This window comes from Pseudopodoces humilis, chromosome 23 (assembly GCF_049639895.1).
Source record: "Pseudopodoces humilis isolate 2021_Gansu_Grassland_sample_001 chromosome 23, ASM4963989v1, whole genome shotgun sequence".
NCBI classification, from domain to species: Eukaryota; Metazoa; Chordata; class Aves; order Passeriformes; family Paridae; genus Pseudopodoces; species Pseudopodoces humilis.
Window position 1 is genome coordinate 3,539,545 of NC_142222.1, and position 17,905 is coordinate 3,557,449.

Here is a 17,905-nt window from a genome sequence, read left to right on the forward strand (position 1 = left end):
ATGTCCAGAGACGGGAACAGAGCTGGGGAAGGGGCTGGAGCACCAGGAGTGGCTGAGGGAGCTGAGGGGGGGACCTTCTCCCTCTCTACAGCTCCCTGACAGGAGGGTGTGGGGAGTTGGGATCGCTCTCTTCCCCACGTGACAAGGAAGGATGAGAGGACACGGCCTCAAGCTGTGTCCGGGGAGCTTTAGGCTGGATGTGAGTAAAAGATTTCTTCACTGCGCGTTCCCCTCGTTGTACCCCAGCCCCTCCCGGTCCCGCTGTGTCCCGGCCCATCCCGTGCCGCCCTCCCGCTTCCACCGTGTCCCCTTAGCCCCTCCCGTGTCTCCTCCCGGGTCCCCATAGCCCCTCCCGGGTCCCCATAGCCCCTCCCGTGTCTCCTCCTGTGTCCCCTCAGCGCCTCCCGGGTCCCCATAGCCCCTCCTGTGTCCCCTCAGCCCCTCCTGTGTCCCCTCAGCCCCTCCCGGGTCCCCTCAGCCCCTCCTGTGTCCCCTCAGCCCCTCCCGGGCCGTGCGCGTCGCGGGGGCGCCCCCCGGTGGCGGCGGCGGAGGCGCGCATGGGGCGCGGCGCGGCGGGCGGCGCGCGGCGCTCCCGGCGGGGCGGCGAGGCCGCGGGCGGGACGCGCCGGGCCCGGGGCAGGAATACGGGGGGGACCCCGGCCGCGGCCAAGGCGGAGCCCGCCGGGCCCAGCGTCATCGATCTGGGGGCGCAGAGTGGGCGCTGGGCCGCCTTCCAGGAGCGGCACCGGCTGAGCTGCGAGGAGGCGGCGCGGCTGCTGCTGGACGCGTAGTGAGTAACGGGGCCGGGGCGGCTGCTCCGCGCTCCTGCCCGAGTCCCGTTCCCGGCAGCGTTCTCTGCGCGGCATCTGCACAGCGGCTCCGCGAGCTGCCGAGAAGGGGGGCCGGGCTGGGATGGGGAGGGGGCGCACGCATCACGGAAAAGAAGTGGCTTTCTGTGGTAAAGCTTCCCGTGTTTTACGGCTCTCCCATCGAAAATACCCTTGGGGGCTCCGCGAGGCTCAGCTTGTAAATCTCCACCCACTTCCTGTGCTCGCTCTGTGCAGAGCGCGGCACATCAGAAACTGTCCGTGGGAGGCAAAATCTGGAAGGAAAATGTTTTTGCGTTTTGCGATTGACCCGCACGGTGACTGCCCAGCTGCTGTGGAGGCGGCTCGGGGAGGGGGAGAAGCACAAGTTCAGAAATTCCTTGGTCATAAAGTTCCTCTGCAGTTACAACCAGAAATAAAAGACATTTCAAATATTATGTAGAATCTACTTATCTCTGCTTTCCCCAGCTTTTAAATGGAGGAATATTAGTGGTGTTGGAGGACCGGTGGGGAAATTCAGTTCTCAGTTCCAAGCAGTTTGTTTTGAGGCGATAGCCCTGGTTTATGTGTAGGGTTGTGTATGGACACAGCTGTAGGGTCAGCACTGTGACCTGGAGTGTGGTGGGAAGCTGTGTTGGACAGAGTGGAGAGTCCTCAAAGTGGTGCTCTTCTTTCCTTTTCACCATTTTAATTAAACCACAAAAGCAATTGGTGCAGAGGACAAAAGCCATCCTCTACCTCATTCTGACATATGTTATTAAATACATTTGAGTGGATGTGTTCTGCAAAAGCTCAAGACAGAACTGAATAATGTTGTGTATAGCCTTACTGTTCTCTTGGGCAAAAACCAAGAGAGATGGTCCCAAAAGCTCTCTTGTGTCTCTCTCCAGTGAATACAGAGGTTTGGTGAAGCACACAGGAGGCTGTCACTGTGGAGCCGTCCGCTTTGAGGTCTGGGCTTCAGCAGATCTGCACGTGTTTAACTGCAAGTGAGTTGGTTTGTTCCCTGTTCCCAGAGATGAGTGTCAGCTCTCTGCTTTTTCCAACCTTTGTGCTAAAGATGAGACAGCTGCAGAACACCCTCTGAGCCGTTTCCATAGGATTTACCCCTAATTATGTCCTGACCCACTAGAAGATCAATGTTGGTGATTTCAGGTGCTGCTTTGGGCAGGACTTCATGTCTCACAGCCAGGTTCACACAGAGAGTGTCAGGAGAGATCTAATGAGTACAGGTGCTCAGCCATCTGCTTTCTGTTTCATGCAGGGGGCTCAAAGCACATTGGTCTTTTTTTAACTTGTTCTTCTCAAATGACATTACAGCTCTGACCACATGTGCCTCAAACTAAAATACTCTCTGGTTTCAGTAGTGACCCTCCTTTGCCTGCAACTTGTTTGCTTCCAGCTCATAGGTGAACTTCTGAACTTTACTTTCTTGTTTGCAGGGTAATGAATGTTGGCAAAATTGCCCAAGTATGCTCTGAACAATTAAGAGGATTTCTCAGGGCTAGAGTTTGTCAAGTTTGTTGAGTTTGTCCTTAACAGTTGTGTCTGAGAATATCTTATTGGGGTACCTGTGTAGAGTCAGTCTGTTCACGGGTGTGCTCAGCAAAACACTACTGACACCACAAATCCACTTTTGCCACTTACCTCTGAGCCTTTCTAGGTGTCAGTGGAATTTCTGTTGTCAAGAGGTCTGATTGCTGCTCTACAACATGTCCACTTCTTCTAGAAAGGTCTGCTTTTTCTTTTACAGTTGCAGCATTTGCACAAAGAAACAGAACAGACACTTCATTGTGCCAGCATCACGTTTCAAGCTGCTGAAGGTATAGTAAGAACACAGTAAGAGCATGGCCATGAACACGAGCAGTGTTATCCTCAAAGAGCCAAGAACAAGCAGTTTTCTGCCCTAGGTTTGGTTGGTTGGGGGAAATGGCTGCAATTTAAGCTGTCTGGTGTGGTTGTGTTAGTGCATCTTGTTTAGAGCTCTTGCAGTTCCCAGGCCTGACTTATGTCCTTATGGACACTTAACATAGGGGTTCAGGGAAGGAGCAGGAATACACAGCTCTGTATCTCAGATAAAGACAGGAAGGTGGCATTTTAAATTGTTCATTTCTTAGCTACAGGCCCAAAGTAATTAATCTATCTATCTATTTCCATGGAAAACTTACAGTGCTTTTTCTTTGCTTAGGGTGCTGACAATTTGACAACATACACCTTCAACACACACTGTGCTCAGCACACATTCTGCAAGACCTGTGGTGTTCAGAGCTTTTATACTCCTCGTTCTAACCCCGATGGTTATGGTAGGTACAAAGCAAGCTGTGATAACCAGAGTTAACCACCAAGCAAACATTGGATAAATGCTCCATTGGATGCTGACATGACAGCAGTGAGCAGTGTGTGTCCTAAGAGTTTGTTCCTAAAGTGTTAATAAACACCTGGAACTGCAGTTTGAACCCGTAGCTCCTCCGTAAAAAACAATCTTACCTATAATGTGTGGGCTTTTTCCTGTGACAGGATTCTTATCCAGGCTCCTCAGCCTCAAAGCAATAGCATTTACAGTTCCCTGAGATGCCCCAGCCATGGAATGGAGCAGGCATCTCCCACATTTTATGAAAAGCAGGTTTCTGTGTATTCTGTCTTTCTTCAGGAATAGCTCCTCACTGTCTGGATGATGGCACCGTGCAGACCATTATCACAGAGGATATCAATGGCAAGGAATGGGAGAAAGCAGTGAGGGAACATAAGACCATCAGAGACATGTCAAAACCCTGATACACCCTTCCAGCAGCCTTGGGAGCACTGCCATGGAACTGCAGTCTGGGGCTTCCTGCGTAATGGTTGGTGAAATCAATCTCTACTGTTACCTGTTGTCTGTTTCTTAAATAAATCTTTCTATGCTGATTGTCTCATTCCTTTGTGACTCAGTTTTCAAACTGCCTCTGCTCTGTATACCTCTCCAGGGTTTCTAGTTTGGCACTTTGCCTTTAGCTGTGCTAAAGTTTAAAGCACAATACAAAAGACCTCATTACAGTCACTTGCACCTCATTCCTATGTCCTGCTGAGACTCTTGTGAGTTGATCTTAAGCCCTGTTCTGAATCAAGAGGAAGAGCTCATATTTCAGGAGGGACATTGTGAAGGTGGAGCCTGCAACACAATGTGTATAAAAGAAGCAACAGCAAATGTCAGTGCAATTAGAAAAAATTGCACGATTTCTGATGTTTTATTCAAAAGCTTTGGCTTTTTAAATTTCTGACTGAATAACAAATGTGGTGTGGTTGTGATATCTGTGGAGATAACGTGATCTTTGAAAAGTTACTCCTGATACCTGGATTTTACAAAAGCACCAAGGGAAAGTTGCCAAGCAGTCCTTGCAGCTCTATGTTCTTGGAGAAGCCGTTTGTGCGATATCTTCTCCAGTGCAGAATCCTCCAGGGCTTGACTCCCAATTAAAGTTAATCCAAATTTCTCATCTTATTTAAGCTCTTATAGTGAGGAAATAGAGCAGCTGTTAATCCCATTCTCAGTGTATCAGGCAACAAGATACTCAGAAGGAGGTACACCCAGCCTGGTTTTGTAGTGTGGAGAATGTCACACAAAGAGCATCCCATCCTGTTGAGCACCTAACACAGAAGCTTTCTTGAGTCCTGGGCCTCAGTCGGTTTTTTGCTCATTCTTTTACTCCTGTGAGTGATGTCCTGTCAGAGCAGGCGCAGTGAATTGACCACCAGGTAACGAGAGAAGAGCAGGTAGAGCTGGCGGAACCAGAGGAGTTGGCTGCGATGGAACCGCATGGCTCTCTAGGAGGAAAAACAGCGGAGAGAGCATTACAAGAACCTTCCAGAGATGATGTGAGGGCAATTTCCTGCTCCTGCTATAAGGGTCAGTGCCCATTTATAGGACAGCCTGTTTTAAGTGAACAGGGAGAGGCAGGGGAAGTGGAAGGCTGCCTAAGATCTGGGCCTGTCTGCCCCTGAGTCTGGTGTTGTCTGTCTGATGTTCTGAGGGTCCTGCTAGAAAGGACACTTTATGTGTCACTTCTAATTCCTCCTCCCCACATGATCTTAGGCCTGGGGAAGTGTTCACATGCTGGGAAGCAGGAGCCTGATAGGTGTGTTTGGGAACATCTCTGGTCCTTCTGACCACACACTGCCAGCTGCAACTGAGTCTATTTAGTGCACCAGCCTAAAAAAGTCAGATTTCAGGAACAATACATGGGAATAATGAACACCACCTTTATCCAAGCTGCTTCCATCAGTAACTCTATCCTTTAACAGCCTCAGAAGCAGGATAAGTCTGTAATTTGAATTAACAGCACTGTTTTCTGTGTAAATATTTTCATGCTATGGAAGGGGAGTTAATCAGATATAGGGAACTGTGGAGTAAATGTGTGAGATCCTGTGCAGCAAGATAGTTTAAAAATGTCCAGTAAAGGGAACTTCTGAAGGGCTTTGGACCACAAGTTCACAGTCTCTCTCCATCTTTAGTGAGAGCTGTGATCCAAGGATGTTGTTCCTGGCATGCAGTCATGCCAGGCTTTTAACAGGCCACTCACAGGTTCAGAACACTGTGTTGGGTCCAGTTTCCTTTGAAACGCATCCTACATCCTGGAGAGTGTAAAACTCAGTGCCCTGTGACTGAACTAAAAATCTCAGCCCTGTCCTGTCATGCAGCACATGAGCTAACCTTGCTTGTCCATGTTTTTAAAATTGCTGCAGACATTCCTCAGTGACATTTATAACCCATGGGTACAATTACTTCTGACATTCCCTGGGAATGTGACACTTGTGACTGAAGTGCTCACAATGAGGATGAGCCAGTCAAGCAGGTGCCACATATCTCACCTTGGCTTGTTCGGTCTCCTCCTCTGTGAGGATGAAGAGTGCATCCCTGGGCAGGAGGCAGGAAATGAGGACATCCAGGAAGGAAATGTATTTCCTGAAGAGATTTACTGATTCCAGCACGAGCACACGACACCCTACACAGAGAAAAGGAATAAATATATCAGAACAGCATTCTTGTAAGGTGCTCTTTTCTCCAGGCTCAGCAGCTTCCCTGTGCTGCTGGCCTTGGGAATCTTTTTTGTGTAAAAGGAGAACAACTTCTGATGCACCCACCAGGATTTCTTTGTGCCCAGTGCACATCTATGACCATTTGCATTGGCTCTTATTCTGTGTGTGATTCTTTGTACAGTTGTTGTTCTGTAATAGCCTGTGAAAAGCAAAGCTAGCTTTGAATATCCCAAAAACTGGGTGGTTTTTTTGCTTGTAATTTAAATTCTTCCTGCATAATTAGGCTCAAAAAAATAGGTGCAGATGATTCTCTGAATGCTGACACTATATCATACAATGGAATTTTAAAACAGTAGTTTCTGGTTCAGCTACCAAAATGTAATTTCATATTTCTACTCCAATTCTTAGCTAGAGAATAAATATTTACAAACCTCAGGAATCAAATATTAACTCCAGCAGGCAGTTACACTTTAACAGAAGTTCCTGAATTCATTGCAGATGTTTGTGATGAAGCAGATGAAGGTAACGAGATTTCAAGATTCTGCTGATGTTGAAGGGCATTTTTTTCTGTTTTAAAGATCCCTTTGAACTCAAAAGTTAATTGCTATTTTTTTTTACCATTGCTAAATTGTCTCCACTGATGAGTTCAGAGCTACTGATGGTCCCGTTAAGAGCCTGCAGCTCTCAAGGGAGCTGCTTTGGGATCTCCTTGGTTTGGAAGCTGCTGTGATTATGTTCCACACTTTCCACATTATATTAAAGTTTGACAGAAGAGGCCAAAGTCACAGTTTACACAGGTGGTCACAGATGCAATTCGATTTGCAATGAGGTTTCCTTCAGTGAGCCCTGAAACAGTGAAATTACACAGAAGAGACAGAACAAAGCTCTCATGGACTCCCTCTGGCACATCTCCAGGATCTTTCAATTCCTTTCTTTCTTCTCTTTTCTCCAAGGGTGTTGTTCCAACTTTTCAGCAGTCCTCTCCCACTCTCCAGAGCCAGACCGGTTAACTCTTCATGTCAGTACCGCAGAGGGTGCTGCTCCCCCTCCACTGAAGGGGACACGGGACATTGGGACCTGACTCCCCAGCAGGTCACACCGAGCATTCACAACAGCGATTTTCTCCTGCTGTGGGCAACACTGGGCAGAGGTAGAGCCCTCAATCACCACGGTGCTTCCAGAGGCGCTGCCGAGCCCGCGGTGCCGTGCCGGGAAGCGGCGGGCGGTGCTCGGGAGCCGCCGAGAGGTGGCGGCATCCGCCGGCTGCGGAGGGGCCCGAGCGGGACCCGCATCCCTCCGGCACCTCCCGTCCCGGCCGGGCCTTAGCCCCGGCCCCGCGGGGTCACGAGCAGCAGCTGGGTAATGCCGAGAGCCCCGGGACGTGCGGGAATGTGCGACCAGCATGGCTCGGATGCCTCCTGACCGAGAACCCGAGCCCCTGTCCCGCTCACAGCCTGCCGGGACGAGGGACTGGCAGAGCTGCTCGGCTGCCATCAGCTCCAGTTGCTCTCTCAAGGGATGTTCTGCAGGCACAAGTGCTGCAGTCGCTCACAGAAGCGCCCTGACACTCCTTTTATCTCACTTGGAGATATTTCTTGTTTCCGAATAGCAACCTTGGAAGGAAACCTGCGATGTGCCATGAGTGGGGGAACCATTCTTCCCCTTCCTCTGCAGAGATCCTCTGGGCTGCTGTTGGGGTAGTTTCAGAGGGAAGAATTAGTACAGTGCTGCTCCTGTCCTCAGCAATGGCACCTGTTTGCTTTTCAAAACTTCCTTTCCTGGAAGGCTTTAATGAACTCTGGCAATGCCACATCAATTCCTACTCACAGTAATGGGAAGAGAGGCTTCGCACCACTCTCTGAAGCTTGGGCTGCTCTGTTAACCAAATGTGCTCTCCCTTTCCTCATTTTTTTCCCTGAGAAATATTAATTCATGAAGCAGTTGGACCCTTTTGTTCCCCAAAGCTCAGCAATAAGGACTTAAAACCATGGCAGTTGATTTCAGTGTGGATGGCTCTGACCTGCTGGGTTCTTCTTGGTCAGATCAGGTGAAGTGGTGGCATCCAGCTCCCCAAAAAGAAGAGCACTGTAAGAGCCCTCCGTGTCAGTGATCCAACCAGGATTTCCATGTGCTGACAGCAAAGCCTGCTCTGCATGGCAATGTGAGATGAAATAAAGCAGGGAAGGAATGTACAGTCCAGGGAGAGATGGAAAAGGGTTCAGAGAAACAGCAGCGCTGCTCCCTGCCAAGAGGGGTGAGAGCAGCACTGTCATTGACAAGTCTGCTCCTGTGACACCAGCAGGTGAAGCTTTTCAGAGCCTGTTGTGCCTGTGACCTGGGCAGGATGGGATTAGCAGTGTAATGCAACCTCTCCAGGTTGGCAGAAAGGGCAGGATCAATATAGCTCATGGATTAGGCTGAGAATAGAAGTGTGTGAAGCCCACGGCCTGCTCAGCTTGTCTTTCCACTTCCAAATCACTCAGGCAGCAAGGATGCCTAGAATGAGGAGCTCCTGAGCGAGCACTCAGTGTGCTGCAGACCTGCACTGCTTGTGATGGAATGAGGCACAGGTTCTTCTGGAAGAGCACTGGTTATAGCTGGAAGGGGCCAGTGGCAGGGGTGGGAGCACATCCAGCAGTTGTCTTGGCTTCTTGAAACAAGTGCTTGTGCCTGGGCTGGAGAACTTGATTACAGATTATAAAAAGCCTGTTGTGTTTGTGCTGGCTAAAGGCATTAGAAAGCAAAGCAGGATATTTAGGGTGCTCATTTGCCTATCACTGAGGCAATGCAAGGCTTAGCTGGCTTTTGCATTTGCAAGATTTTCTGTGGATTCCCTGATCACATGGGCTTACACAGGCTCACCCACAAACAACTCCCTCTTCCCAACAGCAGCGCAGCACTTTTCCACAGCCTGAACATGCCTTTCAGCTCCATCCAGACAGCCTCAATCCCAGCATCACTCTTGTTTCACTCTTGTTTCATTAAGCCCCTCTGATGCACAGCCCTGCACGCCTGCCAGATCAAATTATAAATACTGGGAATTTCAACGAGACTGGAACTATATTTGGAAAGGCTTAGCATAAGCAGCAGCATGGGAGCTCCCCGTTCCTTTGGTGTTTGTAGGTCATGTCAGATGTGATGTAATCAGAGCAGCAAGGCTTGCATAGAGCTCCAGCAGTCTCTTGATGCTGCTGGAGAAATGGAAATGTTCTCTGTATGTGGGTCTGTTTCAAACCTGAATGGATTTGAGGCACAGCCCATATTCAGGACCAGAGTGAAACCTGCATGAGCAGCACATGAAGGTGGCTCAGTGTAGATGGGGCCTGACAGCCAGCACCGACATCAACCACTGCAGCTCCTTGTCCTTTGTGTTGCACGCAGCACACAGAGCTCTGCTGCTCTGAACAAAGAAAAGGTCCTAGGAAGGAAGCTGGCACTAATAGTCCTCTTTCATGAACTGGGCAACTGAAGGGACTGGAGTCAGAGTTCAGCTTAAGGGCATTCTGCCATCTTGGCTCATGCTGTCTCATTAGGCCTGCAACTTCCTGCTAGCAGAGAATTAAAACTGATTTGCTGTGACTCATTCAAATCCTACAATGATTTGGGAATTAGCATTAAAGGAACACAGCCTGGATGGCTGCTGAGGGAGCAGCATATTGACTGGGTGGGCCTGGCTCAGCCACCTTCCTGTGCTCTGTGCAAACAGCTGAGTGACAGCTTTGTGCTTAAATGAGGTCCACACATTTGCCCCTGGGCAGGCACTGTTTGCTAGAGATAAGGGCTGCAGCTCTACTCTAGAAAAGGGGTCAGGAGAAACCTCTTTCTGTACTTCCTTTATTTTCCCTACTTGTACAGAGAATTTCTGGGAGATTCTTGCTCACAGGTGGAAGAAGCCACTACAATTTGTTGTGCCACTGCAGATTTCAAGTTCCTTTCCTGAGCACATTTCGGTGGAGGCTTAACTTGTGACATGCAAATATTTTTGGCTAAGTGGGTAATTGTTTCTGAGACTTTTGTCACAGAAAAGGGAAAAGGCTTGTAAGCAAGATGTGACCAATAACTCTGTGACTAAGCTGAGGGACCTGGAAAGAGCACTCAAATTCAACCAAGAGGCACAGGCCAGACATCACACCACTGAGGCAGGACAACCCCAGGAGACTGAAAAGTGACTGCAGAGAAGCCTGAACAGGTAAAAAATGGCAGGAAGATAAAAGTTCAGCTGTAGGTTTCATCTGCAGTGCAGGATGCAGTGCAGTGCTGGGCAGCTGGAACCCTGGACACAAGAGTGATGTATAGGACTGCAGGGTGGGGATGAGAGGTGGGATGGGAGATGATGGACTCCTACCTTCAGGTAACTTCCCCTCTGAATGCAGGTACCTGTGAAAGAAAAGATACAAGGGGATCAACTCAGTGGAATTACTCAAGCCCTGATTTTACAGGAATAAACCCCTGCATGCTAAACCAACCCCTTTCATTTAACACACAGTGACAATAGCCAATCTTGTGAGAAACTTCAGGAGCCCACACTGGATTCACCTCAGGCAGGGCTAAGCCTCGCTCCCCACACTATTCTGCCATTCCTTTCCTCATTCTGGCTGCTGGGACACATCACAAATCAGCTCCATAAATCAAATTCACTCTCAGACTTCTTAAGGGAAACTCAAGAGGCTGCCAAAGGCTGTTCACCCCTGGGAGCACCTCTGGCTGTGTAAAGCCCAGGCTATGCTGGCCAGGGGCATTGTCTCAGCAGCTGCTCCTCTTTGGGCACCAAAAAGACTTTTTTTCTAACCCAGGCCAGCACTGGGACATCTGAGAAACTTCTCTGGCTTTTTGCTCACCAAGACTTTGATCCCTTCATGACTTTGTCCTGGGGAGTCTCTATAGCAAAACAGAACGGGAGGGCCAAGAATGGGAGATGTGAATGGTGATGGCACTTCCATGAGGAAGTGTAAGCAAATGACCTTGGGATAGTGAGGGCATCAGAAGGTGTTAATTTCAATTCCTTTCTTAATTCTCTTGTTTTTCCTGCTCATGGCTTAGGAGCACTTGAGCTGACATTCCCATCCTGGATTTGGCCCACGGCAGGGCTGGGAAGCAGCAGGTCTCCAGCAGATGGCACTCAGGGCTGTCCCACACCCAGTCCTGCTCTTCCAGGAGAAAAAGAAATCCAAACAATGGAACATTTGCCAAAACGAGAAAGGAAATAATAATAATCATAAAGTTATTTAACCCTATGTAATATTTAAAGAGATTGTTATCACCTTATAGTGGTGTATCTAACAAAGGACAATGTGCCAGTTCATGTGTAAATCAGCCAGGATAAAAGATGCATTATATGTAAACTGTGTTTCTCCAGTCACTTTCAAACTAGGATTATCTCTGGCTGTTGGTTAAGTTCAAGGAAAAGGATTAGCTACACAGGCCTAGACAAAATAGGAAGCACGGAGTGATGAATACCCAATGCAATACAAAGCAAAAGTCAAGCCAGAAATGCAGGTCATGACAGAACTCAAACAGCAATCAGAAAACATATTTAAACAGATTCTCCTGTCAGTGGTGTCCTCTGCTCCAGAGCCAAAGCAATGCCATTTCCTACTAAACAACGGCCTTGGAATAGTGACTTGGCCACCTTCTACCCCACCACTCAAGTCTTACTGCTCTGACAAAGATTGTTAAATGTTGCCTTGTAATTTAAATATCTCCATTAATATCTGCTCTGCTCTTCTGCCAGAGGTTTCTTCCCTCACAAGTGGAATCTGGCCACACAAAGAAGTGATTCAGCACTTGGTATAGTTAGCAGGGAACCTTTTAGAATAAGCTTGGAGAGATAAAGCAGTGAGTGGTTGTGAAATTTGACAAACTCTCTGAAGGCCCAGTGTCTGTTCTGGGTGTGCTGCTCTGCCATGGAGGCACCTTCAAAGCACTGAGCTGCTCCAAGAGGGAGCTAATAATAACCATTCCTGTCACTAAAAACAGGAGTGAGAGATCCAGCTCATATGGAAACATTTCAGCAGGAACAGGGAGCATCTTCAGCAGGGAAGAAAAGTGTGAATCAGCAGTAAATTAAGGAGTTTGTGCTTCTGTAAAGGTTCATGGAGACACAAACTGTGTTTGGTTACTGAAAGGTCCTCAAAGCTGCTGCCAGCTGACCTGTCACTCATCTGGAAGAACAGACATGAAGAAACTGCATCTCTCCTCATCCCTTTTGTCCCAATCCAAATGCTTCAATTCTCAGCAAGGCTCAGTGCAGGGCCCTGGGAACGGGCTCCACCCAGCTCTGTGTGCAGAGGAATTGCAGCCTTGCTCATTTCTATTTCTCTGTGGTTGCAGAGAGAGAGAGAGAGAGAGAGAGAGAGAGAGAAACATGAAGCTCTACCTCCTGCACACGTTCACAAAATGAGCCAATCCTCTCCCAAATCCATCTTCTCGCTCCCATCTCCACCCTGCTGGAGCGTCTCCATGGGACACATCCAAATAGGGGAGAGGTTGCAGTTCTCAGTTGTTGCCATTTTGGGAATGTTGTTTTACAGATTGGACTTGCTGTGGTTTGGGCGAAATGAGTTTGGCATAAAATCTCAAAAAGTAAAACACAAACAGGCTCTTTTTCAGGAGATTTTTCCATGTGGGTGTTGTATTTTTTCTCTGAGAGACTTTTTATAATCCTTTTTAAACATAAAGTGACCTAAGGTGGCTCATTCCCACCCACTGCCCAAATGCCAGAGCCCGGTGATTACAGGGCACCTCTCCCTGCACCCTCTCTGTTATGCCTGTGGTAGGTTCAGATCCACACGTGAGACCCTCTGCAGTGAAGAATTTGGGAAGACCATGAGATATCCAAAGGCTCCAACCATTCCTGCCCTGCAAGAACTCAGCCCCAGCTCCTCCCTCAAGGCCCAGCTGCTTTGAAGGTTGTTGCTGTCTGCAGCCACTGGCTCCATCTGCTCAGCAGAAACACTGAGATGGCCCGATGCCCTCACCCTGCAAACTGCAGCACTGAGCTTGCTCCCAAATTCCCTGTCTTTACTCAGGCATCCTCTAGGACAGGTGTGGGTGGGTCAGCTCCTCTGTGACACTGACCAGTGAAACCTCCCAAGCTGTTCCAAGAAGGAACAAGTCAAGATGGAGCACAGAATTCCTCTGGGGCTCATGCCCACAAGGGTGTGTTACAGTTTGGGTGATGTTTGATGAGAAGTTGTTCATTGAATTCAATGACTTCACTCTCCAAATAGTTTCCCAAGCCAGAGGCAAAACCCTTCACTGAACTGACTGCTGGCTGCTGAGGAGCACTGGGGAATTACAGTTTTGAAGAGCATGGCAAAGAATGGATGTCTTAAAGCTGCACTGGGGCTCCATTTAGGATCCCAACCTCTAATCTGCCCAATTAATCTGATGAAACAGATGTGAGGGAGGAAGAACAGGCAGTCTCCTAGGAATCACAGACACATTAGAAGGATATACTTGCCAGATGTTGGATGTTTGCTCTCTGGAATGCCTCTTTCCTCCCCAACTGGACTTTCTGGCTCCACTTCCATGCACCCTGAACTACACCATGGAGCAACACTTAGTACAACACTGCTCAGGCACTGCACTCACACGTGGGGCAGTGGCAAAAGATGGTTCTGCCAGTGGCAATCCAGAGATCTTCCAGCTAACAGAGCTGTTCCTGCTCTGTGCTTTGGGCCTTGCACTGTCTGAGAGAAGAATGTGCTCCCCTCACTGCCAGCAGCCCAAGGACACAGGGAAGAACACCCCTTCTGTTTCTTTGGGGAAAAAGCGCCTTTTTTAGGGGGAACCCTTTCTGTGCTGTGCTCCATGCTCAGCTTTAATCTTAATGGCTCTTAACAGTGTCATGGAAGGGCACCGGGATGAATGAACTTGGTCAAATTAAGGAATGAGGGAAAGGGATAAAGGAACGAGATAAAATCTAGAATACATACCCAGCTATGGGATATATGCCAGGGCACAGAGCTTTGAGGGGAAGTCTCAAGGATGGACAGCGGAGTACAATTCTGTCTCAGCCTTATGGGGACAGTCTGGCTGCAACCACAGCCATCACTCATAAGGTCCCCCAGGACATTTAAGATCAGTAAAACAAGTGAGAAATGCATGGGCTACAGCTGCTGAAAGGAGGGAGAGATCTCCCAGCCCCACACTGTAAGAAGGCACCAACTAAAAACGATAAATGGGATATAATTCACTGTTATCAAGCTAATCACCCAAACTCAGCTTCCTCCCTGTCCTTTAAGACCTGGCCTTGGAAATTCAACAGAATTTCACAGCAGAACTGTGCTTTCTTGGGGAGGGATGCAGTTGGTGGCCTCTGAGAATGGCTCTCACCAAGTGGGATTGGCTGGACACTGCTCTGCTCATTGTTTCCATACACAGATTTGCTGCTGGCATTTAACTAACCCTCCTTTTCCAGGGAGCCTCAGTGCAGCCCTTCTGCACAGTGTCCATGGCATTCAGGAATGGGGCATTTGGTGGCCAGGATGGGACATGGGAGTGCAACAAGGTATTGGTGGCACTCAGGCTGCATCCTAATCAACTGCTGAGTGATAAAGCTCCCAAATATTATCTCTATACAGCCTCATTTACAACCTGCCACAGAGCTGGTGAATGTTAAAAAACATCCTGCAGGACCGAGAGGTGTTTTTCCAAATGGAATTGACGAGAATAGGCTCAGCTAATGATTCCTTGATGTAGCATTTTATATGGCATCATTGATAGAAGTTTTATAGATGCAGTTGCTATAACAACAAAATGCACAGTGGTTAAATATAGCAGCTCCTATTTTCCACTCAGTTTGCTCTGCCCTAAGCAGACAAGACTATTCTTTTCTGTTCTAGCTGGGATGAAATGGATTTGATAGCTCACTAAAGAAAACAAGTGGTACAGTCCTTCTTTTTCCTCCTCAAAAAGATGATTCCTCTCCATCCCAAGCAAGCAAACAACAAACTGAACAGCCCCTCATTTGCCAGGCTCCTGGGCAAGAGGGGTTGTTTAAAATCAAAATGCACAGTGACTCATGCAAAACCAAACCACCTTGATATTACATGTGATCTCAGCATAGGCACTGTTATTTCAGAGTGCAGGAAAGAGATTTTCCAATATTCCTGCCACACAGTATTTACCAAGCTCATTACCACAGTGCCTAGTGACTGGCCAAATGCTGAGGGGGGATAAAGTGACCTGGATGTCACTCAAGACCTACTCTGTGGATGAGTATAAAGGATCCAACCTCCCATGGCCACAGGGAAAGCTCCTGTTTTGGGGGATAAGAGAGGATGATGTTGCCAAATCAAGGTACAGAAGATTGCTTCCAGTTCTCTGCTTTGCTGCAGTGGGTTTTTCTTAGGTTTGGGTTGAGTTTTTTTTCTGTTTGGAAGCTAGAACTGAAATACTCCCAGGGGAGACTGAAATCAAATAGCAATTTGTGTTCCTCTCCCATCCTGTTTTTTCTTATTTTTCCCTTCCAGAAGAACAAATCCTTGAACCTCGGCATTTCCCAGTTCCTCCCAGATCTGAAGGCCAGGCAGGCACACAGAAGCAGCTGGACTCCTGCAAGCTGTCAGGAGGAAAGTTGCTGCAAGGGAAAGAGCTCATTTCTCCTGAGTAGTTCCTGCTCCTTTGAACATAACCTCTCAGTTCCAGATACCGGAAAGAATATTTATGCCCTTAGCAGACAACACTGAGCATCTGCTCAGCTGTGACCATTTCCTGAACTGTTTTATTCCTTGAAGCTGTTCAATAATTTGCACCTCCTGAAGTGAGGAGCTGTGGGAGGGGTCACAGAACCTGTTCTACCACTGCTCTTGCAGAAAGTAATCTCATGGAAGTGGGCACAAGCCTGTCTCCCAGAGACTGGGAGCATCCAAAAGAGCTGAGGATCCCTGCAACAGCCCCCTGCTTCATTCTTTCCTCCACTTTTCACAGTGGAGGCAGAACCCTGCAGGACTTGTTTAAAGATGGTTAATAAATACATTGCAGATGATACCTAGAGGGGAAAGGTCGTTTGCCTTTCTCTTGCCATGTAGCACTGGGGCCCCAGGGGCAGCCCCTGCTGCTCTGCAGAGCTCTGCTAGCACAGGGGGACAGGAGAAGCCTCAGTTTATGCTCCCAGAGCTGCCTGTACTGGCCAACATGTGAGAACTCATCAGGGCACTGAGAGTCAGGAGTGATACAGTCACGCTCTACTTCCTCCATAACACAAACTGAAAAATAATGAGGGCAAGCAAGCCACTAAAAATAAACTTAACCTTTCAGCAGCCACAGCACCACTCCTGCCACATGCAGATGATGGGGCTATCATGATTAATTCTGCTGATTCAGGACTGGAAGGGAGACAAGACACAAAGAAGCCCTTAGTTAATGAGAACTGCTGCTGCTCTGGTATCCCTATCAACACAGATCTCATCAGCCCAGACTATGTTCTGCTCTAGCTGAGGACGAATGCAAAGCTCTGGGTTCAAGGGAATTGTAGACAATGAGCATTTCCTGGTAACATGCTCTGAGACAAGAAGAGGGTGAAATCCCACTGCACACACAGGAAACATGAAACATGAAGGTGGGAAAGTGATTTCTGCACAGCCACGAAGTAAGATAAGAGTAGAACTGGGATCAAAATCAAGAGTTTTCCTTAAATTTCTCATGTACAGCTCAGCTGCTAGCATGTTTTCCCATGACATCTTCAGGGTGGAGGAGGACACCTAGCAACCTGCCTTTCATTTCTCTTTGTAGGTCATAGAGCAGTTGAGTGAGCAAACAGAAGTCCAGGCAGCTGGAAGCTCTTTAGTCCCTCTGTACCAATGTTGTGAGTGTTGGCCATCAACCTCTGCTCCTCAGCCATCAGCCTTTGCTCACTCCTCAAACCGTGCCTGAAACCATCTCCCCACTCAGCCCAAAGACACTGCTTGCTTTAACTCCACCCCCTCTCCTCTGTTAGGCTATGTCAGAAGTTGCTGGGAAAAGGCAAGATCACCCTCTGACACTGAATTCAAGCTGTCAAAGCTCTCAGCATCTTCCCAGAGGAGCTGAAGGATCCAGCATGGGTTCTGTGGCACAGTGGCTTTCTCTAGCAAGTGAGAAAGACTGTGATGTTGTCAGAAAGGAGAGCCAGAAGAATTTGTTTATTTGAATTGCACAGATGATTCGGAAAACAAATGGGTGCTATAAATACAAAGCTATACTTGCAAAGAGTTCTTCTCATGCCTGGGAAAGGCAGAGGCAGCTCTGGAGGAAATCTCTCTAGGACTCCATGAGGTCTGAATGAGCAGAGGGTTAAAGTAAAATACAGTGGCTGTCTTGCCAGTGTAATTTTAGTGATTTTAATAAAGGGATTCTTGTCTATTAACCTTACTATCAAAGTACAGAGATAGAGGGTCCCGTAATGTAAGGAATAAAAAGGTGAAGGAACTAATGGACTCTTCCTAAAAGTGGTAAATAGGGACAGCTCCTGTGAAAGAGCAATGTTCTCAGGGCAGAGAGGTAAATTCAGGTACCTGGACAAGATGGCAACATCTTCTGGTGAAGAACTTTCCAAAACCCACCTGCCACCAGCTCAGCCATCAGGTATTCACACTCTCCTCAAAGCAGAAGTGCAAAGTGGCATATTTTAGTGGGATCAAGGACAGGAAAAGCAAAGAGGGCCCAGTAAAAGGGAGACTGGCACGGTCCCAGCTGATGGAACATTAAAAGATTATTTCCAGAGCTGTGGCAGTTTCTCCAGTGTCATGTGCCACAGCCTGGCACTGAGTTGGAGCCGTGAAGTGAGTGCTGCCCCTGGTTCTCCTTCTACAGCAGCACCACAAGGATCCTGCACCAGCCCATGGAGGCACCCAGAGAAGTTTGCAGATATTGTACCTGACAGCAGTGTAAAGAGAGATGTGGTTGGCATGGCCACTCACTCCTCCCGCATCAAACGTCACCACCTGCAATAAAACCACACAACAAGAAGCAATTAGGAGCAGGAGGAGGAGCCTGTGCAGTTCCAAATTTTGACATCCAAGCCCTGTCCCAGCCTGTTGCTCTAATAGAGTTGTTTATGTGTTCCACAATGAGGCCTTGTG

At 48.2% G+C, this 17,905-nt stretch overlaps 2 protein-coding genes across 2 annotated transcripts in view; one reads left to right on the forward strand and one right to left on the reverse strand.

Moving 5' to 3' along the window:
- The first annotated feature begins 557 nt into the window (after positions 1 to 557).
- CENPV (centromere protein V) lies at positions 558 to 3,739 on the forward strand. The gene is made up of 5 exons (XM_005525739.2): positions 558 to 790; positions 1,718 to 1,816; positions 2,581 to 2,650; positions 3,016 to 3,130; positions 3,478 to 3,739. Exons 1-5 carry the CDS (start codon positions 558 to 560, stop codon positions 3,600 to 3,602), a joined length of 642 nt encoding a protein of 213 aa, XP_005525796.2. The 3' UTR covers positions 3,603 to 3,739.
- Positions 3,740 to 4,011: 272 nt separating this feature from the next.
- The window catches only part of PIGL (phosphatidylinositol glycan anchor biosynthesis class L), a 54,386-nt gene continuing 40,492 nt past the window's right edge, over positions 4,012 to 17,905 (reverse strand). Inside the window, exons 4-7 of the mRNA XM_005525933.3 lie at positions 17,700 to 17,767; positions 10,186 to 10,217; positions 5,673 to 5,806; positions 4,012 to 4,628 (exon numbers count right to left, since the gene is read on the reverse strand). Of these exons, the coding sequence (XP_005525990.2) occupies positions 4,530 to 4,628; positions 5,673 to 5,806; positions 10,186 to 10,217; positions 17,700 to 17,767 (333 nt within the window). The 3' untranslated portion in view covers positions 4,012 to 4,529. The remainder of the gene's footprint in view (positions 4,629 to 5,672; positions 5,807 to 10,185; positions 10,218 to 17,699; positions 17,768 to 17,905) is intronic.

Coding starts and splice junctions, on each gene's coding strand:
- CENPV (XM_005525739.2), top strand. CDS start 558: ATGGGGCGCGGCGCGGCGGGCGGCGCGCGGCGCTCCCGGCGGGGCGGC. Junction 2,651..3,015: donor CACGTTTCAAGCTGCTGAAG/GTATAGTAAGAA, acceptor TTCTTTGCTTAG/GGTGCTGACAATTTGACAAC. Junction 3,131..3,477: donor TTCTAACCCCGATGGTTATG/GTAGGTACAAAG, acceptor GTCTTTCTTCAG/GAATAGCTCCTCACTGTCTG.